This window comes from Festucalex cinctus, chromosome 1 (genome assembly GCF_051991245.1).
Source record: "Festucalex cinctus isolate MCC-2025b chromosome 1, RoL_Fcin_1.0, whole genome shotgun sequence".
Lineage (NCBI taxonomy): Eukaryota > Metazoa > Chordata > Actinopteri > Syngnathiformes > Syngnathidae > Festucalex > Festucalex cinctus.
The window spans coordinates 22,163,090-22,188,551 of record NC_135411.1 but is presented as its reverse complement, the minus strand read 5'-3'; the positions used below and the strand labels follow the sequence as shown (position 1 = coordinate 22,188,551).

Below are 25,462 nucleotides of genomic sequence, written 5' to 3'. Positions count from 1 at the left end.
AAAGAAAAATGCGGATTTCAAATCTTCTCTTCTTGGTGTATTCAATTGATTAGTCGTGCACTACAATTTTGTCATGTTCTCGAATTCAAATTCTTTATTTGGGGACCTTTAGCAGATATGAGATTAAAATCGATTAATTAGATTCATTAATTAAAAATCCTGTAATAAATTTTAAATTTACATTTTTCATCGCCTGACAGCACTAATCATAATACAGTATATAAATAAAATACTAGAGCATGCTCTATGTGCAGTGAATGAACAGCAGCAAGAAACTATTATTGCTGCTGTTCATTCACTGCGGCATTGCATGTGGGGGAAAAAAGGACTTTCTAAATTTTATGCACGTTTGACTTTCTTTGCAACTGTGTGCATGAACATTTGCGTTGACTTTGGCATTAGAGACGACAGCATTGCTTGAGGACCTCCTCCAAACTAAGCATGAAGTCATAAATATCAGTGGCACAAGCTCACTTTCTCAAACATGAACTCACATCATGAGCTCAGTGCCTTATTTGGTCGCTCAGGATGCTGCCAGCACACAAACACGCTCACACAACTTTGACAAAATCTTCAAAGAAAGAAAGATAGTTGTAAAACGCATCTTCACAATAACTATGTTATCTGTGCAATGCGATGTGAGGCCTTTGGTAGAGACAAGAGAGGAGAGAGGGGAAGGAGAGGGGAATCAGCAGAGTGCTCGAAATGAGAACCCTCCCACAGGAAAGCCCGACTGAACTCCTCTTCTCCTTTTATGGTCAAAAACTCCCCCAAAAGCCACAGGATCGCCTTGGGAGTGTATCATTGGCGAGTCCTGCTAAGTATAAACTAGCGGGGAGCGAGTATGCAGTGGAACACACAAATGTCTACAAATGTGTTTAATGTTTTGTTTAAAAAAAAAAAAAAAAAAAAAAAAAGCAACAGCACAGTAACACCTGTGAAATGAGTCAACAAAAACGTCATCGCCTCTATGCTCATCTGTACAGACATGCCTTCAAATTATACAGTGACAACCACCGACTCCAGACGTGAGCAAGGCAGAGCGAAGAGACTTTAAACAAAACACACATGGATGTAAGTATTATAGTCAGACTTAATACAAAACAGCCAGGGCTGGTCCAATCCCAGATCCAGAAAGTAAAAACCCCGAAACCGTTTGGCTTTACGTCACAGGTTGTTTTACTCAACAGGTGTAGATGAGCTTCGTTACTTGCCAGTTGAGTAGAAGCACCTGTGGCTAAAGCTAATCTGTGGCAGGGTTTTTACTTTCTGGACCTAAATTCCCCAACCCTGAAAACAGATTTCCTCTGTTTTTGTTTTGGAAAGTCAGTAGTTTGTTTGTGTCTAAATGAACAATGCAGACACAAACTGGTCAAAGTAAATTGCCCAATAAATGAAATATTCTCAGATAAACATTATTACAGTTGTGCTTGGAATATATAAACTTATGAGCGCACTGTATGGTGAGACAAAGGCTTAATGCCCACAAAATCCAAAATAGTGTGGCAATTGTTTTGATATTTTAGAGGTTGAACTTGACATGAGAAGAGATCTGCATGTGAATTTTGGTGACGATTCGTAGCATTTTGGTGCCATTAAGTATTTAGCTGTTAGCCACATTTACAGTTGTGCTTATAAGTTTACATACACCAAGAGTATGTAAACTTTCAAGCACAACTATACTGTATATGCACAACAAGATTAGAATCCACTCATTTTCTGAACTGCTTATTTCTCAGATATCAACAAATTGTCTACATGCTACATATTAGCATGGATTAACAGCTGTACAATAATTATTATTATTATTTATATATATGGGCTTTATACAGGATTTTTCAGCCGATCACTGATCAGCGATCAAGTAAAAAAAAAAAAAAAAAAGATAAGGATAATAATATGGAGTGGTTCGGCAAACAAATAGCGAAAACCTACGTAAATTAAATGCATGGGGGGAGGGGGGGGAATCAAAAAATCCTGATAAACATTAAATACATGTAATGTCTTATTTCATTGAACAGATCAATGACATCATTGATCGATTGGTCAAATTAAAACAATACGGATGATGACCAGTTTTACATAAAATTCCAAATATTGTCCATTCCCGATTCAGCAGATCAGATCCTTGTAAAGTCTAATAACATTATGCAAAAAGGTGCAACATCAGTTTGTTTTATTTTAGGAAATGAACAGTGCTGATATAAACTACTTAAATTAAGTTTTCCCAATAAATGAAAGGATCTTAAATAAAATATTCTATACAGTAAAATACAACATACACATTTAATAATTTATCATGCGTAATATATTTTCTTTTTAGGAAAGTTTAACATCAATAGTTTGCCTTCTACAATACGATGCAGACGAACTGTTCAAAGGAAATTCTCCAATAAATGCAAAACTCTCAAATAAACAAAAAATAATACATACAACATATTTTCTTTTTAGGAAAGTGAAATATTAACAGTTGGTTTTCATTTTAGAAAATGAACTATGTAGGCATAAACTGCTGAAATTAATTTATCCAATACATTAAATATGGCTAAATAGATAAAATAATGTTGAGAACGTTTTTTTAATTAAAAAGTACAGTATATATTTAAATAACCTATAAAGGTTAAATGTGTTCTATTTAGGAATGTGCAACGCCAGCAGTTTGTCTTCTTTTTAGGACATGACCAGTACAGACAAGCGTATCCGTTTGAACAGTGTGAAATATCATGCCATAAAAAAGACCAATGGCATTTGTTAGGAAGACTCTTTGAATGCCATTGGATTAGCATAATTTTAACCATGCCATCCGCTTTCCAGAGGCTAAGCCGCACTGTATTTGTTTTCAGCGTTCGATGTGGGAACTTGGCATGCATACAAAGTGTGAAATTACAGAAACTAGTCAAGTTTTTGAAGTTAAGAAAAAATGTAGAGTGTCTCATTTGTATGGGACAGGACAGCCCATAAAAAAAAAAAAAAAAAAAAAAGATATGTGTGTTGCCAAAAAAATTGCAACCCAATTCAAATTGGGCCTTGACTCATTTTGGCCCTCCGCCCTTCGGTTAGGGAACCCCTGATACAGTTAAGTATATAGAGTTACATTTGGTTTGGGCCCCCCAACCACCCAGTTGTGTCCTGACAATGTCTCTACTCCATTTTGGCAGTGTCATCCATCACTTTGAAGAGGCCCCTCGTCCCACTGGAGGGCCCGCGCTGAAAGGCTCCTCACGCCAAAAGGTGCTCGACCTCCAAAGCAACAGATCAGATTGCAAGCTATTTCAGAAAGCATATTCAGTACTATACTCTCGACTACTTTACTAAAGGAGGAGGTGAAGAAACTTTTATTTTGCCCCCCAAACAGGCCACAACATCATGAGCACTTGCACAAACTATTGAGATCCAGTACAAAAAAAAAAAATGCTCCATGAGTAACCCCACCCAACAAAGAATTTTCCCCACCCATGACCTTGTGGTTAGGTTGTTGTGGTGTAGTGCTGTCTCCTAATTAGCGCTACCAATGTTAGCTTAAGCATCATCTACTAAAGATCAAGAGTAATTTGGCAGTTGAGTGAAGAAGTGCTGCCTCCTCTGGTGATAATAATAAAAACGTTTTTACCATTCACAAATTAGCATTAGCTGTTAGTGTTAGCACTTGATAAGTAGCATGTTTGGCAAAGTCATCAATGGTGGTGGTGGGTGTTTGTACTGTATTTGGCGACGTGTCTGCTCTGCTAATTGACAAGTAGAAGTTGCGCAAATTAGTGAGCTTCGACACAACCTCAGCTTAACGCGCTCCATTAGCCGGCTACACGATGAATCCACCAACAAGTGGTTATCATATGGAGAGAAATTGCTGAGTTGAGCGAGGTTAAAAACACAAGTCTTGCAAAGTGCCACTGGGGTGCAAAGTAACAATTTTTAATGTTACTGCAAAAGTATTGCTGTACCAACTTTTCAGTGAAGCGAGGTTGGTGCCATGGCGTGCAATTGGCTTCCTTATATTGATGATGTTACTATTGACAACATCAACAGCTATTCAGGCAATATTGCCTGCTAATTTTCAGTCAAATGGTTCGGAACTCATTGGACAGTGCTTCACAGTGCGGATCGACAATGACCTGAAGAATACTTAAGAGTTTTTGGAGGCAAAAAAGTAAAACGTTATGTAATGGTCAAATACCCCCAAGGACAAGCAGGAACTGAAGACAGTTGCAGTTGAGGCCTGGCAGAACACCACAAGAGATTAAATCCAGCATCAGGTAATATGTTTGCATTCCAGATTTTGTTTGATATGATTGTTCATTTTCCCTTTACTTTTGGTCCCCTAAAAATTGGGAGGCATATACAAACTCTTGTAATTCCTCAACCATTCATCTTATTTGAACACTTAAAATTAAAAGCTGAAAGTCTTCAGTTAAATCACATTGTCTTTATTTCATTTCAAATCAATTCATTGTCAAAAGATGATAATTGTATCTATGCGTTAGTATTTTTATAGACCTGAATACTCGAGGCACGTGTTTTGTTTTGTTTTCAACCACTTTGAGGTTTTAGGGTTTTAGTTCTAATTTGGACACTATTTTGTGTAACTTGATGCAGCTCTCAACTCATCAATGCAATCTTTGCTGCTGCGGTGGTGCAGGACTGACCTGTTAAAACTCAAACACGGGTGTTACCATCATTTGTCCACATATTTCTTTTGTTTGTCCACATTCTTCCTGTACTGGCTCCACCTTGAGCTTGCAGAGAAATCGAGTCACACTCTACAAAAAAAAAAAAAAAAAAAAAAGTCTGTTGGATTAAAGTGTGGACACTGCTTGCATGCATTAAAATCATGTTCCACCCCACACAAACAACAAAATAAAATCAGAGTGACTGGATATAACTACACAACAAAGCATAATTTGAACTGACTGCGTGAAGATATGCTGCGATATCCCTGTTATCCTCTGAAATGTATGAAGTACTTATGAGCTATGATTTTCCTTAATTTATTATATATATAAAGCAAATTATGAAGGAAGGATTTCTGGACACACAAAATTTGTTTGACACACTCCGACCAGCGCCCCACCCTCCATGCTGCGCTTCTTCCTCCTAGTCAGCAGGAGTCGCTGAATGGCCGACTAAAAGCGGAACTGGCGTTCACCTTCAGTTATTCCCCCAGTATTATGAATGAACGCCCGAAATTAATTTTTCCTTCGGAACAAGTTATCATCTAGCAAAGTCGACACGGTGTGGAAGAGGCGCTCGGCGTAATAAACACTCCAAGATGTCTGCAAGCGCTGTTTACGTCTTGGATTTGAAAGGAAAGGTAAAGAGAGCTGTCTAACGGGAACCGGCCATTAGCCTAGCAGCTAACTAGCTAGCAGTCGTGCTAGCACATTCCTCGCTCCAGGTGAATGCGAGGCGGATAACGGTCTATCGCTCATAAAGTCCTAAATAATAAAAATAAAGCCAGGCAATCCAAAGTAATGATCTGGGTGGTTGGTTAGGCAGAATATTGTGTTAAACATTAGCCGGCGTGAGGTGAGGCTTTAAAACACCTTGAACAAACTGACAGCTGTTTCCTCTCTCTCATACATTTAACGAGGATGGCCGCAATAAACTCACTTATTATTATAGTTCTCAACTAAGGGTGTTGGAGTGTTATTCACCATTCAAATGCATGGAATTGTAAGACGAATCCAGAATATTAACATTTTGTCACCACATCAGTACACAATGTTTAGTTTATTTAATGGTGATTTTAGTTCGGTTAAATACTACGTAATACTACATTTATAATATTAGTTTTGCTAATAGTTTTCCCCAATTTCTAAGGGATTAATGGCAACAGCCAGGCATGCTAGGATAGCTAAATCTATACTCAGGTAAAGGTGTTCTATTCAAATTTGAAGAAGACTGTATACAGGGAGTACATTTCGTACTTACTTTTTTTTTTTTTTTTTTTTTTCTTTTTTTTTTTTTAAATACAGTTATTTAAATGTTGCTGACATTTTTTTTTATATATATATACATAATGTATTTTTGTAGGATGAAACATACTGCTTTTGGTCATGTCATTTTTTTTCTTAGTGATAATACATTAGTGGTGGCACGTCAGATGAGTGGTTAGCACGTTTGCCTCCCAGTACTGAGGACGCAAGATCGAGTCCTGGCTCAGGCCTTCCTGGGTGGAGTTTGCATGTTCTCCCCGTGCCCGTGTGGGTCTTCTCCGGGTACTCCGGTCTCCTCCCACATTCCAAAGACATGCATGGCAGGTTAATTGGGTTCTCTGAATTGTCCCTAGATGCGCTTGTGTGTGTGTATGGTTGTTCGTCTCTGTGTGCCCTGCGATTGGCTGGCCACCAGTCTAGGGTGTACCCCGCCTACTGCCCGAAGCCATCTGGGATAGGCTACAGCACCCCCGCGACCCTTGTGAGGAGCAAGTGGTTTAGAAAATGGATCGATGGATAATACATGAGTTTCACTGGTGAATTCCAGCCATCCTTAATAAATTACAATTTCAAATTTTCAATTCCAATTTTTTTTTTAAACTCTTCTCCTGCCTGCTATTCACGATAACCACCGCCTCGCACAATTAAAAAAAAAAAAAAAAAATGCAGAATGTACCACTGGATAATGACAACACCGACTGTTTAATTATTAATATATGTATATATATATGTGTGTATATATATATATATATATATATATATATATATATATGTATATGTATTTTCTGATGTCTCCTACTTTGACTAAATGCTCCGAAGCTTTTTAGTTTTCATAATATTGTGGTGTGGTCCCGTCAGGTGCTGGTGTGCCGGAACTACCGCGGCGATGTGGACATGTCCGAAATCGAGCACTTCATGAGCCTCCTGATGGACAAGGAGGAGGAGGGGACCCTGTCTCCCATTCTGGCCCACGGCGGCGTCCGCTTCATGTGGATCAAACACAATAACCTCTACTGTATCCTTCCGCGTCGCTGCATGACATCACCAATGCTGTACTTATACTAGGCCATTCGAACCATGCTTAAGACATACATTGAACCCTCTCAAATTCAGTTGAGCATTTGCATATTTTACAGACCTACCTGCTTTTATTCAGTGAAAACTCAGCTATTTGCTGTTTTGTTTTTTGTTTTTGTTTTTTAACTTAGGCAAAAGCAATCAAAGAATTACTTTGGCACCATCTGGTGGAATCTTGGATTTGTTGTAAGGTTTAATTGTGTGTTGGTGTGTTTTTTTTTTTTTGGCTGCTTTTGAGATATCCTATTTTGTTGGCAGCCTTTGAATGCACCTTGTACACAGTCAAAAATGAAACTGTTTGTGTTTTTTCCTCCCCAATGCAACTACTACTGCCTGTATTCCCTAACGTTTATTATTGTTTGTTAATGCCAAAAGGTGACTATCATGACTTAACACTGAATTTATTTTACACATATTTGGCTATTCCCGGTAAGTTAATTACCATTGTGTACAATCCTAGAGCTCATATTTGTTTGCTACTTGTGATGTCACGTCAGTTAGGCTAATATGTGCTTTAATACCATTGTAGAGGTTCATGTGAAGGTGGTTTGTGTTTGTGGGTTCATTTTGACTACAGAATATAGTACTTTCGTTCATTACGCTATATGTGCATGCGAAAGGCAAGGTGTTGATGTTTTATGATCCTCTGCATTTGTAGTGCTGTGCAGCTGTCTTGTGTCATCGATAGGAAATTACAAACCCTTTTGGTAGGTGTCAACTGTGGTTAACTGTAAATACAACAATCTGAGGTTTGCCGTGTACCTGGCAAACAGTTTCTGTAATGTGACTGTCCCTTGCCGGTTATACATAAGAACTGGCACCTTACATAATAAAAACAAATACCAGTAATCCATGTGCGCATGCATCGTTCGTGTCATATAATTAACGTAGTGGCTCATCTAACCAGTTATAGAAATTATTAGAACAGCTAGAAATAATCTTTCGTCCACAATTTAAAAAAATAAAATAAAATATGTCCACTGCATGCGCAGTCATGTGTGCATTCAATGTATTTGTCATGAAAATACAATTGCTCCATTCGCTACATATTCATGATAAACTATTGCACAATAGAAATAAACAGAAGCATTTCATTTACATTGTGGTTACAAATGTCTTAACCTTCCTTGCCTCAGTGGTGGCAACATCGAAGAAAAATGCCAGTGTTTCCTTGGTTTTCTCCTTTTTGTATAAAATTGTCCAGGTAGGAATGGCATTTTTTTTTGTAAGGCAACATTTCTTTGCGTTTTGATTTTAAAATCGATGTTTGAATATCTCCAGGTTTTTTCTGAGTATTTCAAAGAATTGGAGGAAGAGAGCATCCGGGATAACTTTGTCATCATTTACGAGCTAATGGACGAGTTGATGGATTTTGGCTACCCGCAGACCACCGACAGCAAGATTCTGCAAGAGTGAGAAATCCCATAATGCAATGCAGCATGCAATGGCAGACTGTTTGACGGTTTTGCCTCCCGTGTGTTTATGTTTCCCTCCTGTCAGGTACATCACTCAGGAGGGTCACAAACTGGACACGGGCGCTCCCCGCCCACCCGCCACCGTCACCAACGCTGTCTCCTGGCGCTCGGAGGGCATCAAGTACAGGAAAAACGAAGTCTTCCTGGATGTCATCGAGTCAGTTAACCTTCTGGTAGGATTGTTTTAGCCTTTAGATGTCAAATTTCCTACTGTTTCTTCGTAGAGATAGACCGATAATCGGCCGGGCCGATAATCGGGGCCGCTATTTGACATATTGGTACATATCGGTATCGGTCTGTTTTATTAATCTGACGGCCGATATGAGCGATCCATTTAAAACTCCGTCTTTTCGCTTCGAATGCAGCCCAGAGCGTCTCTGTCTGTTATGGAGTCCAACTCCAGCAACGTAACGCCCATAGCAGCATCTGATTGGTTAGCTGTGCAAGAGCCAGAACCAATCAGTAGTGTATGCCTGTATCACAGTATCACACACGCACCCACGGACACAACGCGAGACACATGCTTCGAAGGTAAGTTAAAAGAGAAGAGACTCCGCTGAACTTTTCACCATGATAAGCTAAACACATTGAATTATGTTGTGTATTAAATGCACTATATGAATGGAGCTGCATTGTCTTGCATTGAATCCCCGCTAGCTAACAGCGGTGTGTTCAGCTTAGCATGTAGGCTAACACCCAGTAGCCAATTCGCTACTTGAACTACTCGGGGAGGGAATCACACACATTTTCACTTTATTAAGTAAATAATGTTTGTTAGAAAGGTTCCAAATATTAACAGTTGTCATTATTATATTGTCTAGTTCCATGTTAAGAGTAGAGTAACGTCATTATATTTACCTCTCGTGACGCACACATTGCATTCTGGGTCACGTCCACTACTTGTTGCATAGCGGTTATTATGCAGTGAGATGCCACAGTGACACTAAATAGCGTTTAGTTACTTTATATTGTGTTTATTTGTCGCACTGGTTTGCCATTGTGTGCCTTAAGCTTCGACGTCGATTTGATTGACAGCTCGTTGTGCACCTCGTTAAAGTCCGCTCCGTAACAAATTAAGTGTCTCAAACACCGTTTAACTACACGAACGTGTTCTCTTCCGTATGTTTGGCATTAGTAGAGAAGTGCACTAAAGTATAGTGTGCTTATTTGCTCGTTTTGTCTCTCTTTTCACGTCATTCTGCCGTCATTTGGGACATTATCCTCTCAATGGATGCCACTAATATGTAACATCTACGGCCGTAGTCGGCTGCAATTAATGTTCAGTGATGTAATTTCGTTACGTGCATCATACTTTGAATAATGAGCTCATGTTTGGTGTGTTGTATAACTTTCTCGTGTGTTAGTAACTATTCATGTGGACAGCTAAGATAGTGCTTGTTAATGTGAATTAGCAATGTTGCAGCCCAGTTATTATTTAGACAAATACATCTGTGCCATTAAGTGATACAGTACAGTACAGTAGTGAGAGAATAGTGTGACCATATACACACACGTGTCTATAAGTGTAAAACACATTAAACAGCAGAAACTGGCAGCGGTCCACTGCAACAATGTCTGTTTAACCAAGTTATTCTTACTATTATTATAACCAAGTTATTTTACTCGACCTTTTTCTGCGTTGATTGGGGCATCCTAAGTGGCAGTAAACTACATGATGAAGTGTCTTTTGACAGTTCTCTTGTAGAGAGGAGTAGCATGATATTGCTGTTCTCGATTTAAGATCCTCAGCTTATCAAAACTGTCTATATGGTAACAATAACAATAATTATAATAAGGTCTACAAGAACTGTATGGTGTTCAGGGATGAATAGTTTTTCTCATGGAATTTTTTTTATTTTTTCTTGCTGTAGTAATAAGTAATGCCACAGCTGATGCACATTTTGAATGACAGGGTTCCTCCTATTACTTCAAAATATAAAAATATAACATTTATAGAATAAAACTACAAGTATCCCAAATGCTATAAAAGGTAATGTCACATTGGCCCCCACATTTAACTCCCCCCGCCACCAACGTCTTATTGCAGATAGAAGGATGTAAAATGAAAAGTGCAGTGTGAGAATCCATTGTAAAGAACTGTTAGGGTTTGCATTATTAAAAAATTTGGTGCCAACATTTTAACTTTTACTGCAAATGAATATCGTCTTCAAATATCGGTTATCTGCCTCCTTGACTACCGATAATCGGAATCGGTATCGGCCCTGAAAAAAGCATATCGGTCTATCTCTAGTTTCTTGATTTTTTTTATTTATTTTTTTTGTTTGATTCTCCATGCTACTTTCACTCCTCAGGTCAGCGCCAACGGCAACGTCCTGCGCAGTGAAATCGTGGGCTCCATTAAGATGCGCGTCTTCCTATCCGGGATGCCCGAGTTGCGTTTGGGCCTCAACGACAAGGTTCTGTTTGAAAACACTGGACGTGAGTTCCCATGATAACGCACCACGAGCTCTTATTGTCAGTGCTGTGCAAAAGTCTTAGGAAAGCATTTGTTTTGTTTTGCTATGAAACCTTTTCACAGCATTCATTCAGGAACTAATATGACACGTACAATGAGCAGATTACAGAACCAAACAAATTGCATCGACCAAGTATTGTGCTGGAATGTTTCATGAGACTAGGAAAATAAAAACATTGGTAACAATCTGGATAAAACTGCTGTTGCAGCAGTTTTGCAATGTTGTATTACTTGTACAGCTGTCAAACGATTTATTTTTTTCATCAGATTCATTACAGCTTAGAATTTTGATTAATCATGATTAATTGCTTAATTAAAAAGGCTTTATCAACATTTGTTGCCCGCAAAATTTAAAGAGCACCTGTTAATTAATTATTAATTTTGATTAATAATTAATTAGCCTGTTAATTTTTTTTGTCATTTGATGTTATGAGGACGTCTTCAAAAAATTTTATCCACTGCACTTACTCATCCTCCTCTTTTTCTAATCAGTTAATTACTTGCATGATTTTAAATGGGGGGGAAAAATTACCCTAATAGTTTGGCATAACAAATATATTCTGAATATCATACGCGAACATTTATTAAATTCTTTGCTTTAATGCATGTAGTTATGTTTATTGCTCATACACAACCTGTGCTACCTTTAATGTAACCCGCTGTCAGCAAAAGATCATCTGCAGTCAAAACAAATAGTGTGATTAATCGGCGTTAATACCTGATTATAATGCAATATTTTTTTCTTACAGGCGGCAAGAGTAAATCGGTGGAGTTGGAGGACGTCAAATTTCACCAGTGCGTCCGCCTGTCTCGCTTCGAGAACGACCGCACCATCTCCTTCATCCCCCCCGACGGCGAGTTCGAGCTCATGTCGTACCGCCTTAACACTCACGTGAGTATGATGGTTTGCAGGTGATGAGGTTTGAATTCTTCAAAGTATTTGTTGTTCATTTAAAGGGGAAGTCAACCCATTTTTTTCTTGACAATATGTTCTATGCAGCCCCACTAGTCTAAATACTGTATTCTGAGTGGCCTATGAGTTAAGTCGCAAGTTCCAGCAGTTTTTAATCAATATCAGAAGGTGGCCATTATGCCACTTGCTGTCGAGTGAAAGTGAAGGTAACAACCAATCACAGCTCAGCTTCTGAAAGCAGGTGAGCTGTGATTGGTCGTTGTCTGACCCCTCCTGAGCAACGATGATGTCATTTTCACGCTTATATTGATAAAAACCGCTGGATTTTGCTGCATAACTCATATTCCACGAATGTAATATTAATCACCATGTCAAGTTTAGACTAGTGAGGTCACATATAATGTATTATTGTCAAGAAATGTTGAAGGTTGTATTCCCTTTTAACTACAGATTACAGTATTGGTCTATTACACCTCATGTTAAAGTCTACCTCCAGTTCCCCATTTTTAGGTATTGATGGGGAAACAGAGCAAAATTATAAAGGTTGATAAATATCTGGTGTTCCCATTTTTGTGTCTAATCTTGTATTTGCCAAAAATAATTCTGCTGGTTAATTTTAATGCTCATCGCCATGTTGGTCGGTTGTGACATCACCACGTTGACTGGCCATCACTCGCATCCATTAGTTACTGTCGAGTGATACACCAGATCGCTTCCCTATGGATGTAAAAATGCCATCTAGACTCGGCAATTTATTTATTATTATTTATTTAAATGGAAAGGATGTAACCTGACCCAACAGACAGACTTCCAGCTTGCATCCAGCGACTTATTTTTATTTATGCGCGGGCAGCACCTCGTCTGTCAGCAACGGATAGTTGGACCTTCAGTATTGACTCTGTAGTGTTGTGGGAATGAAAGATTTGTCTAAAAAAAATGCCATGCTGCTTTGTCAAAACGGCTTTCAACATAGCGATGTCACAGCTTTGCTCCTTGCAGGCAAATATGGCAACACTAGCTGTCATGGCATCGCAATAAGCACATTCCGGGAGCTATTATAAGCTCGCTTTAATACAACCAGTTTAACAAAAACATGTTTGGATGCAATGCATTTTTTCTTGATGATACATATTTATATTTCTCCTTCCTTTTTATTCAGTGTAGTACATTTTCATATCGTCTTCATTAGTCAACGAATATGCATGCTGATTTAGTCCCAGTTATTGTTTAAAATGTGTGTTGACAAAAATAGTTTTGTTTAGTTTTCAGTAACTAAATTAACACTATTTGTGAGCATCAAAGATACACTTGAAGGGAAACTAGAAATTAAAAGAGATTATGGAGAAATACAACAAACTGACAAGAAACAAGTCCACAAGATGTACTGTATACCTTCCTACCATACATAAATAAGAAAAAAAGATGATGAGGTAGTTAAATATAATTATTAATATTTTATGGAGAAAGGGTGCATGAAATAAGTTGTACTTCTTTGTCTTTCCACCCCTTTTCGGACACTGAAATTCCTGCTCTGTTTTGTCTGTCTGCAGTTGTCTTTCTTGAATGTATATTCTGTGCTATTATTCTTTTTTCTTGTCCATATATAAGTTCTATATTTGCATGTTCATAATAAATAAATAAATAAATCAAATCAAATAATGAATCAGAGAAGTTCAACCAATATTGGCAGAGAGGGAAAACGCTCAAATAGCCTAGAAGAACGCTCATGTTTCATGCTGTAGTAATGTCTGCCGTCCACTAGAGGGAGACTGTGTAACAAGAAAAAGGTTGATGGATGCAATCCACTGAATTTGTATGACTGTGTGGTGTCTGTGTTGTTGGCTATGTCTCAGGTGAAACCTCTCATCTGGATTGAATCAGTCATTGAGAAGCACTCTCACAGTCGCATTGAGTACATGATTAAGGTAAGTCTGTTGTCATGCTTCTGTATCTATGTTATTGAAACAATTAGGTGGTAATTAACAGGTCAGCCTCGTTAATTGAACTGCCACCGCAGTGATTTATGATTCACTCTTGTCGTCATGTGCGTGACAAGCGAAATTTAAAAGGACAAACAGGTTTCTCATCTTGACCTGCTTGTTTACCCGCTTGTCTTCCCACCGCACATCCATCCTAGGCCAAAAGCCAGTTCAAACGGCGCTCCACCGCCAACAACGTGGAGATCCACATTCCTGTGCCAACAGACGCTGACTCTCCCAAGTTTAAGACCACGGTTGGCAGCGTCAAGTGGGTTCCTGAGAACAGCGAGATCGTCTGGTCCATCAAGTCTTTCCCCGTGAGTGACTCACAAGACGCAATGCGAGCTATGAAAATGACTTTTGATTGTCGCTTGTTGGTCTTCCAATGAGTCATTCTGGGGCCAAACCAACCTGCTTTTAATTGGCATGCAATGTGTCGGTTTTCTAAGATCTTGGTGTCCCCGTGACAGGGCGGCAAGGAGTATCTGATGCGGGCTCACTTTGGCCTCCCGAGCGTGGAAGCGGAAGATAAGGAGGGGAAGCCCCCGATCAGCGTCAAGTTTGAGATCCCCTACTTCACCACTTCAGGCATCCAGGTACACACCACTGGCAAAAGTGACACGGGGACCACTTTACTTTACTCATTAGCTCAAAACGATTATCGATCAGCCGATTATTGGCCTTCAAACATAAGAAAACCAAAGTTTCTCACACTGTGAAAGTACCCTGAATGTACCATTTTGCTTGCGTAGCATTAGCAACTAGCAAGTGTGTAGCATATGTTATTCTGGTTATTCTGTTGTTCCCTAAGTGTCCTTTAAGCTGTTTAATGACGCCACAGTTGGATTTAAACATAAAACTAAATACACAATGTTAAGAATTACATCCACCGTATATTTAAATACAAAACATGGTTTGTTTTTAAAACATCAATAGCCTAGCGCTAGCAGGAAGTTAAAAAATGCTAACAGGAAGTTAGCATTGACTTCGGGAGTGTTTTTCCTTCAAATAACGAATAGCCACACACAAATCTTGTGGCAACACTCACCCACAAATGAAATAAGACTACACAAAAGAACAAATTCTTCCCAATGTGTGAAAAACGAGTTATTTTAATAGAATTCAATCGCAACTTTCTTCTGTACTCATTTTGTGTGTACGCCATGGATGCCCTCGAGGCCAAAACGCACAGGAACAGTCAGTATTTGTTCTTACTGTTTTTTCAGTTGCTATTATTTCAGTTTATTCTATTCTTATTTCACTTTCTTAGTGTTTGTATTTTGTCATTGTCCTTTCATTATACATTATATTATAAAGTTGATTCAAAGACTTTCTTTTGTCAAAATTCAAGGATGCAAACATACAAGGATTATTATTTTTTTTTTGTCTTAACACACACATGACATGACGGGAACAGCAATCCCTTAGGTCCCAGATTAGCACAATAAATTCCAAGACTTGTGAAAATAACACAAGATAAAAATGTACGAAAGAAAAGGTTAATGCTTTACAGCCGTTTTAAACAATTCGTCATCTTTATTTATATAGCGCTTTCAAACAGCATTATTTAGCTGTCACAAAGCACTTTACAGAAACACAACAAAACAAACACAACATAAAACATTAACAGCAATAAGTAAGAATGGTTTTATTATTGACACATCAATCTATACAATAACCTTCTATACTTTATGAAAAATTTGTATATGACGTCATTCAAAGCAGAGAATCTTAATAGCGAACGTTTGTGCTCAAGTGGCACCTATTGAAAAGGAATTGGGGTAAGGGTTAATTTTATGCGTTATATATATTTTGAAATAGTTGTCAGATTAATCTGTAATCAGTATTTTTTTCCAGCCAAAAATTGGTATCGGCCTCAAAAAAATGCATGTTGGTCGGGCCCTACATACCATTAACAGCAACCTCCAGCTTGCCAAACAGTGAGCATGAAAGGAGTCATTTAAGGTCACCGCACTTGAGTCCATTGCACAAAAACGCGTTCCTCACTATCTCCACATTGGAATTTAGACAATTCGAACAGAAGGCAGTCGAGCAGCCGCAAAGGTTCAGCTCGGGATGGAGCTGTCTGAAGGGCCTTGGTGTTGATGCTAAGACAAACGTTCCCATCAAAACAATGCCGCGGATGAGCTTCCTCCTCATTGGCAGCAACGAGCCACGCTGACTGCATAATGACAGTCGTCCCGTGATTATACGCGGCGCAGGAACACGCCATCACATTTTCCCATGTCGTGACGGGGCGCTTTGCGAATGACGCTTGGCAGTGCGTTCAAAGACTTGTTTGCGCACTGCGCAGGTCGCCATAATTGCACATATGCGTTCCACATCAAACCCAAGTTTAACAATGTACATTTTTTTATTTTTTTATTCACTGACGTTGCAGAAGTCTTATTTTCCCATAACCGTCAAATATGATACCACACACAGTATGCTGCATGTAAAGATGAAAGAAAACTGAACAACTTTGCTTTATTGTAAATGTACATGTATGCCCAGTAGGATATATTGTAGAGATGTCAAAATTAATTGATAGATTAATCGATTCTAAAAATATTTGCTCGTGACACCACTAATATTGTGGAACTCTACAACCGTTTACTTGCATCTTGAAAGCATATAACTGTTGACATTTTAAAATGTCAAGTGTACTTTTTTATAATGTCCATACTAGGGATGTAACGATAAGGGCAATATTGTGATATCGTGATATTAAAACTGCCACAATATCGTCGTCGTCATGTTCACAATATTTAAAAGGAACACATCTATTAAAAAAAGTCAGGTTAATTTCCATTTGTGCAGTTCTAGCACCCTCTAGTGGCTACTTTATTAGTGCAATTTAATTTTCATTAGGGATGTTTTGGCTTTCTATGTGTAAAATCTATGCTAATTGTAAGATGAAGGGGAAACGCCACTTCGGACCAGTGTGATCGACTGTATGCGATCGTGTGACTTGATTTCGTCTTTTAGTGTTTATCGCACTGTGGTGCAGCCGGCCACCCGTGTTGTTGTCTGATTGGTGCGTCAAGCGTCTATATTAGAGGGCAGCAGCAGACGTCCTCTCGCGCCACTCGCTGCGTGCAGGCAGTGGCAGTGAAGTTTAATTAAGCCGTGTAAATATCTGAGCATGGGAAAGTTCTTCTTAACGGCGCCACTAAGTGCAGATGGGGCTGCGCAATTGAAGTGCACACGATGCATTTAAGCGCTCGTATAAATGCCACACTTGCGGCAGGTGGCAATTAACGCGAGCGAAGGTGACAAGAAGGGAAGGCAGACGTGAGCCTCTTTGACAGAGATGCCACAAAATGACAGCATCAGAGCTGCTACACAAGCGCTACCATTTAAATGGCTTTCACGCAGAACCCAGCTAAGCAGGATATTGTCGGAACAGGAATCCCACAATCAGACGACTTGATGCGTCATGGCGTTGCATCGCCGTGTTATGACTTCACGTTAGAATTGCTTTTAATACAACTTTCATGAGGACATATGTTGGATCAACGTGTGATTGGGCTGGCTTGATTGAGTGATTGCTTTCGCGCAGTTGACAAAACGCCATTCATGTTCGTTCTTTCCTGTGACTTTGCTTTATAGGGCTAGGTATCGATTCGAATTTCCACAATGGATTCAATTTTGATTCACAAGTGTTCAGTTCGATTCGTGTTTTTTTTTATTTATTTTTTATTTTTTATTTTTTTAAATTACATTCGATTCACTTCAGTCCGGTATTGGCTAATTATGGAACATCGATTCTTCTTAAATATCAAGGACATAATAAAAACTCCACAAACCATTAGAATTCCGAATTAAATTTTGCAGAGGCAGTAACTGATTCATTTATTTTGTTTGCTCCACAAAGATTGACATCAGCAAGGGTGAGAATCGTGAGATGAAAATATTTTCATAATTCTAATTCAATAATAATTATAAATTAAAATAGATTTTGAATTGTCTTATCGTGCACTAAGTTAGGCCTTTCCTAAATTTAAGGAAATACTTTTAAATTAATGTGAACAGTAAATACAAAAAAAAAAGATACAAAAAAAATCTGCTTTTAAAATTCTATTTAAAAAAAATTCTATTTTCTTATGAAATTATGGGAAAAATAGATATTAAAATAATCGATTCATGGTTTTATGATTTTCGATTTGATTTCGATTTGATGTTTTTATTTTTTTTATTTTTTTTTTTTAACCCAGCTCTATTTTCCTGTGCCTTTGTATTTTCTATTTCGGTGACTTTTTGATAGTCTTTTGCTGACTGGTCTGATAGTCTCTCAGAAGGTTGAAAATCTCCTGGCCCCCATCGTCATCTGTTCTTGCTCGTGACTTTGTTTTCCGTGACATTTAAAAAGAAAAGTGACAAAAAAGGCATTTTTATTAGGGATGTCAGGCGGTTTAAATTTTTAATCATAATTAATCCCATGACTTCAATAGTTAACTCATGATTAATCGCAAATGTTATATCTGTTCTAAAGTTTTCATATTCTTGTTAACGTAAAATTGGAAAGAATGTTAAACTTCCGGTAATAGGAATCCATCCATCCATCCATTTTCTTGACCGCTTATTCCTCACAAGGGTCGCGGGGGGTGCTGGCACCTATCTCAGCTGGCTCTGGGCAGTAGGCGGGGGACACCCTGGACTGGTTGCCAACCAACCGCAGGGCACACAGAGACGAACAACCATCCACACTCACACGCACACCTAGGGACAATTCAGAGCGCCCAATTAACCTGCCATGCATGTCTTTGGAATGTGGGAGGAGACCGGAGTACCCGGAGAAGACCCACGCGGGCACGGGGAGAACATGCAAACTCCACCCAGGAAGGTCCGAGCCTGGACTCGAACCGGAGACCTCAGAACTGGGAAGCGGACGTGCTAACCACTCGACTACCGTGCCGCCCTGGTAATAGGAATATGGCTGCATATTTTAGTCATTGATACTGTAATTCATAATTGATAAAATTGAGTTAAAAATAAAAAAGTGTACTGTACTGTAAAAAACGAGCGTGATATTGATTTGTGTTGAGGACATTTTTCTGCCACAAGATGGCGTCATTGTTATTGCATTTGTAAGACATTGGTGACAGCACAGTGCATTTTTCTTTTCATATTCACTCGCAGCCATTTTCACTGAAGCAACCCCCTTCGCTCCCGGCTCTTTTACTGGATTTTTGACTGATTTTGCAAGGCCCACAGAATATTGTGTTCTATTGCTATAAAAACATGGAACCTACCAAAAGACAAATTAGTCTCTTCTTTTATCAGGAAGAAAATGTTTACTTCTATCTGTTTCCATTTTTCGGAAATTAGCATTAGAATATAGCTAAGTTTCACCATTATTCACAAATCTGTTTAGAATTGTGGGGAAACAGTTTGTTTTCATCATGGCCCTGGTTGGTCTATTATACTCCGCTGCCACCTGCTGGCCGTTTTTCTAATTACTACCATCTTTTCACGCGTTCTCTGCAGTTCTGGGGGTGCATCAAAGCCTTCGGTATGCTGTAGCACATAGGTCTCAAACTCCTGTCCTCGAGGAGGTTTACCTTCTCCAACACAGCTGATATGTCATCAACTCATCAGCAAGCTCTGCATAAGCATGATAACGATCCTGTTGATTGGAATCAGCTTGTGTTGGAAGAGGGAAACCTCCAAAACCTGTCAGAATGTGAGTTTGAGACCTATTTATTGTAGCATAAAATATATATATATATATATATATATATATATATATATATATATATATATATATATATATATATATATATATATATATATATATAAACGAATAAATACGTCTTTGGGACACTTAATACATTTAAAATAGAACGTATTTATACGTCTTTTGGAGCAAATAAGTTAAGAGCTATCTAATCTTTAACATAAAATGTAGCTTGACCCCAATCTCCGCAAATATATGCATTATTATTAAATGCATTACTGCTAAATTTTGATGCGGACATGTCTGCTCCGTTCCGATTGGAATTCTCCCAGTACAGGCTTACCAAGTAAGGGACGGTCATTAATCATGCATTTAAAAAAAAAAAAATGTGGCATTAAAGGAACTTTAAATGAACTCATGCTAATGCATGCTTTAAATGCACTAATTTTGACACCCCTATTTTTTATATTGCAAAATCACAAGCTAGTATGGAATTTTTCATACTGTTCTGAAAGTAGCTCTGAAGACGGCACATTCCTGGGCTCAACTTTGTCCCTGCTGTTCATGAGAACAAAACTGCTGGATTAACGTGGGATCCACACAGTCATCAAAAAGCCACCAAAACACCATTCTAGCCTGCAACTTTGTTTTCCTTGCTGTTTCTCAAGAACGGCGACACACAAAGCAGGCATTTCGTTACTGTAAACAAAGTCAGAAGCTCGAATGGTATTTTGGTGGCTTTTTGATGGCTTTTTTTTTTTGCTGACTGCGTGGACACGGTCGCGCCGCGCCAGCCCGATGCCTCGTGAATCCAGAAGCCGCGGCGCTCGGTGACCTCCGCTGGGTCGAGGGAAAACAAGACGGCCGCCAATCCGCCAACAAATTCCTCGCTTTCCCGCTCTCATCTGGAAGCCTGCTCGACAGAGACATGGCGGTTTTATCCCCCCGCCAAAAAAAAAAAAAAAAAAGAGGTCATGTCAGCCTTAAGGTGGTCAAATGCGCGCGAGGGCCTGCTAATGGCGAGCGCGCGCACGTGTGGTCAAGTCACTGCTGCACAGGAGCGCTGTTTGCATGCATTGCAGTCTATTCGAAACAAGATTGTGATTGTGACAGCGAGCTCGGCTGTGTCATCCAAGTGCAATCGTGTGGAGGTGTAAAGTTATTTTTGGGCCTTTTTCTCGAAACCCGGCCATGTGGTAACACTTGTCCATCTCGATTGTCGGTTAACGGCTTGTGAAAGTCGTACGGGGGATTGTGCTGATGCATCCAAAAAAAAAACAAAAAAAAAAACACACGTCATGTCAAAGATATGCGGCTTTCTCTTGAACGGCGCTTCTGTCGCCGCTTCCCCCTTCTCGTGAGTCACGCCGCTGCTTCCTCAAGTTGCTCGTATCGCAAGACTCCCTGAAGAAGATGAACTCTTCGTCCCCCTGCGGGCTCGGAAAGTCTGTGGTTTGGACACAGCCTGCAAAACCATCCAAACCTCTCGAAGCTTTCCTGTCCTTCGCACTTGATCCACTAAAAATACCTTGAATCACATAAGCCACCAAACGGTCAATTCCGGTACGGTTTTGCACAGTTGACCATGATCTGGCTTGTGTTTTTTAACGAGGTGTTTAGTAGGTCGGATGGCTTCGTTAGCAACAAATAAAAGGCAGCGTGACTCAGCACTCAAGTTTACTCCGATTGACCTTCATCATAAGAGTTTCAAAGGGCTTCATTTGCCACAGGTGATAAAGATTAGCGACATCCCCTGATCTAAATCCCCAACACAGCAGTGAATCTATAAGTTTTTTGCAGTTTAACAAATTTTTTTTTTGTTTGTTTTGTTTTGTTTTTTACTTGTTTGCTTGGGTGTTTTTTGGTCATCTAACTATGTTTTACCCCCCAAAAAAATTGCAACATTTTGCTAGATGGTGAACAATATTAAAAAAAACACAACAACAAACAAACAAACAAACAAACAGGCCAAGGTCTTGCTTCAAGCTGTTTATTGCTACTCCCAGGTTAAGTTTACTGTCGAACTATACATAGAGATTTATGCATGGTGTATAATAAAATCACAAGAGTCTTACAAAAGTCTGCTAAATGCTAAAACACAATGTAAAATGCTATAAATAAGCTAAGGACGCTAACATGAAAGTTGCGGTAGTTAGAAACTTTTAAATGGCAACCTAATAATAAAATCTAATCAAATAATATATAAAAAAGTAAACATAAAAACATATCCACTAGGGGTGTTAAAAAAAATTGATTCGGCAATATTTCGCGATATTACATCACACAATTCTCGAATCGATTCAATAGGCGGCCGAATCGATTTTTAAACGTCCATTTTTAATGGAAAAATATTCAAGAAAATGTCTTACTTAGGGTTAGGGTTCACACCTTAATCATGGAAAAATGTTATATTAATTAATGGAACCTTAAGCCTTAATATTTTATTTCAAAGCCGTTCAAATATGAAACAGATTACAACCTCTTTGTTAAATACTGTGGCTCACAGTTATGACTGAAGTTTCAGATAAATAAATAATACATTTTCATACAAATCTTAACAGTGTTCATGTACAAGTTTACTGAATAGTATTTTCTAAATTTGAGTGAAAAAAAAAAATCGCAACAATCGACTTATAAATTCGTATCGGGATTAAATCGAATCGTGACCAATGAATCGTGATACGAATCGAATAGTCAGGTACTAGGCAATTCACACCCCTAATATCCACCATACAATGCCAAAAACGCTTTACAAAGCCTCACATCTGCGAACAGATTCATACACCAATGGGAGGCTGCTGCCGTGCAAGATGTTGCCAGACCCAAGGGGAACAAATTAGGGTTCAGTGTCTTGCCCAAGGACACTTCGACAGTCAGCTGAGTCGAACCAGCAACCCTTCAGTCACTGGACAATCCGCTTTACCAACTAAGCTGCAGCTGTGCAACTTTGGTGAATTTGATGAAGCTGTAGCAACAATATTCTTTCTTTATCCTATGCAATTAATGTTATTGTGGCTTGTTATTATGAGTAGCTAAGTGCTAGAGTGGCTGTCTCCCAACCCGGAGGTTGTGGGTACGATCCCATGCCATTTGCGACCACGTTAGTAGGTGGATGGGTAGTCAAATGTAAAGCGCTTTGAGGGCCTTGTAAGGTGTAAAAGCACAATATAAAAGAATTTACCGTATTTCAGACTGTTGTTCTGAGTCCTCATCAAATCTACATGTTGTATGTCAGTGGCATTTCCATTCATTTTGCCATTATGAGTATGGTCATGAAACAAGTTAATCTCATAATTCAAGGAAGGACACAAATCCAAAGTGATTTAGAACTTTGACCACTGAGCACAAAGAACAACTTTCTTTCTTTCTTTATTTATTTTTTTACATTTTTTTTTTGTCATATCCATCCATCCATCCAGTTTATTTAAAGTGCAAACATGGTCCCAGTACACTCAACAATTAAAATCATGCACAATAGAAACACTTCACAATAAAACCAGGTACAAAAAGCAAATAAACATATAAAAACGCAAAAGTACAATGAAAAAAAGAGTCACAGACTAAACTGTGCCAAATACTAAATAAAAAGGTATATTTTAAGACGGGGTTTAAAAATGACAGTGGAGGTAGCTCGTTTAACATCTAGTAGGAAACAACTCCATAAATAGCGAGCACGGTTATCTTCAAATATCAGAACAACAAGGCAATCTGCTCCACCAATGAGCGCATAGCATCAGTACCAGAAATAGTCCCTGGTTTGGCCAGTAGAAAAGCGTCAGTGAACACGATAGTGTGTGTTTTGTTGGTAACTTTGCATTTGTGGGCAGGTGCGTTACCTGAAGATCATCGAGAAGAGCGGCTATCAGGCTCTGCCGTGGGTGCGCTACATCACCCAGAATGGAGGTAAGTTTGCGCACACGCACTGTTGGTATGCCGGCATTAGGCAAGAGTTAGGCAATGGCCTGCAATGTTGTGGGAACTCATGCACTTCTATAAAAATAAGAAGAGCTACAGAATGAGGCAACATCCTGTGAAATATGTGAAAGTGATTTTTTATTTTTTTTTTCACCCCGCCCCCTCTTATATTATAATGCGGAAAAGGTTGTGCATTGTCGAGTCTTTAAGTTCACTAATTAGCACACATCCACAACTCATTTCCTTGGTAGTCCCGTCCTCCCGGATTGAAACGCCACCGCGACTTGATTTCTCCACAATTTCTCCTCTTTTATTTATTCGTATATTAGATTAAGTCTTGTCCCATTTCCTCCCGCAGATTACCAGCTCCGCACGCAGTAAGGCCAACGCCTCAGCCGGGGCGGGAGGAAGCCGGGCGGGGGCGGCGACTAATGAGCCGTCATTGGCAGGTGTCAGTCAAGAGACCGCAGAGGACCGACTTATTTTTGATCATTTTCCAGGCAGTGCAAATATTAGACGGGGCGTTTCGTACATCGGAGGAAAGCGATCAGTTTTCCAGTGCGCGGCCAACTAAAGCAGGAGTCATGTTTACACGCAGTGTCATCAGTAGGTCACAAATGTCACACGCTTCTTTGTTGATTCTTTTTTTTGTATATATTTGCTACATATCAATGAGGTCAGTGTTATTATTAGTTACAAGTCAGTATGTCTCTTTATGTTACAGTGCCATCAGCCTTGCCCCTTTTTGTCAACTTTCAGAGACTCGAAAAATAAATCAATCGGTTGCATGGTGATTCTTTATCTATAAGCCCTTCTCTATGTAACCGCATACTGTAAAATCATTAAATGTATATTTAGAGAAAACACGTGTGGACTCACTTTTTGTCATTTTTCTTTATTACAGGTGTAAGTTGGTAATTCTGATTTGGTGATTATTTTTTTAAACTTTACTGAACATCTGAACCACAAAATAGTTACAGTAAAAAACAAACAGTGAAAAATAGAAAACGAGCATCTCGGAACAGCTTGTGTTTCAATGAATACGCGCAATCAAGCCAACTATATATCTAGTTAGTTTCTGAATCCATATGATTTTATTGTGTGCAACCACTTGATGAATTTTTTTTCAGTCTACATCAGTGCTTCTCAATTGTTTTTTGTCACGCCCCCTCCCCAGGAAGAAGAAATTATTTTGTGCCCTACAACTCTCCGCTGCAACTATAAATAGTATCATTTGGAATTGAAATTGTTGAGTACACCTGTGTAGGGGAGCTAATTCCCCTTACACCTTCTCTAACAATGAGTGCTACTGCCACCTACTGGAGTGGATGTGCACTTACAGTACACTTTATTGTAGTCCAGAAAAAAATAAAAGTTCCTTGGGTTATGGCACCACAGCCTCTGAGGGGGTCCCACCCACCTACAGCAGATGAGAATTTTACATCTTACCCTGTTGACGGTTACTATTTGAAATTAGCTTTGATCAAATGCTAACATGCTAAAAGTTTGTAAACCAACATATAGATTGTGTGACAAGTGCTAAGGCCGATCAATGAGGATTTTACGTTTTCGTGTATATTTGGGCACTATTACACATCAGAATTACTAGAATGCTAATATGTTTGCAGTTGATATGCCAACATAGCAAGGTAGCAACTGGAGCACAAAAAGCATTACGCTCGGTAAATAAGGATTTATCTGGAGCATGTTGTGGAAATTCAGCCTTTGGTATAGCACACTGGAGAAGTTCCTCACTGCCCAGGGAGTATTAATTAGGTAGGGGCTCAAACCTGTGGCACTACGGTCACAGGCTGCATTCCCAACACTCACCACAGCTCCAGATAAATCTCACTTTCTGTAACATTGCAATACAACCGACCACATTGAGGCTCATGGGATGGTTCTTTTCAAACACCCTAATATAGATCCGTTCCTAACCCCCACCCCCCGACCCGTGATATCGTATTCCATTTAGCGCCAATTCACGCTCTGTAAACAAGCCCGGCGAGCTGTA

General features: G+C 39.1%; 1 protein-coding gene across 1 annotated transcript; it reads left to right on the top strand.

Moving 5' to 3' along the window:
• Nucleotides 1–5,074: 5,074 nt before the first annotated feature.
• Nucleotides 5,075–24,306, top strand: LOC144020190 (AP-1 complex subunit mu-1). The gene is made up of 12 exons (XM_077523402.1): nucleotides 5,075–5,308; nucleotides 6,792–6,948; nucleotides 8,147–8,214; nucleotides 8,292–8,422; nucleotides 8,511–8,658; nucleotides 10,798–10,924; nucleotides 11,711–11,853; nucleotides 13,728–13,799; nucleotides 14,012–14,170; nucleotides 14,324–14,449; nucleotides 23,361–23,436; nucleotides 23,807–24,306. Exons 1-12 carry the CDS (start codon nucleotides 5,267–5,269, stop codon nucleotides 23,827–23,829), a joined length of 1,272 nt encoding a protein of 423 aa, XP_077379528.1. The 5' UTR covers nucleotides 5,075–5,266; the 3' UTR covers nucleotides 23,830–24,306.
• Nucleotides 24,307–25,462: the final 1,156 nt, after the last annotated feature.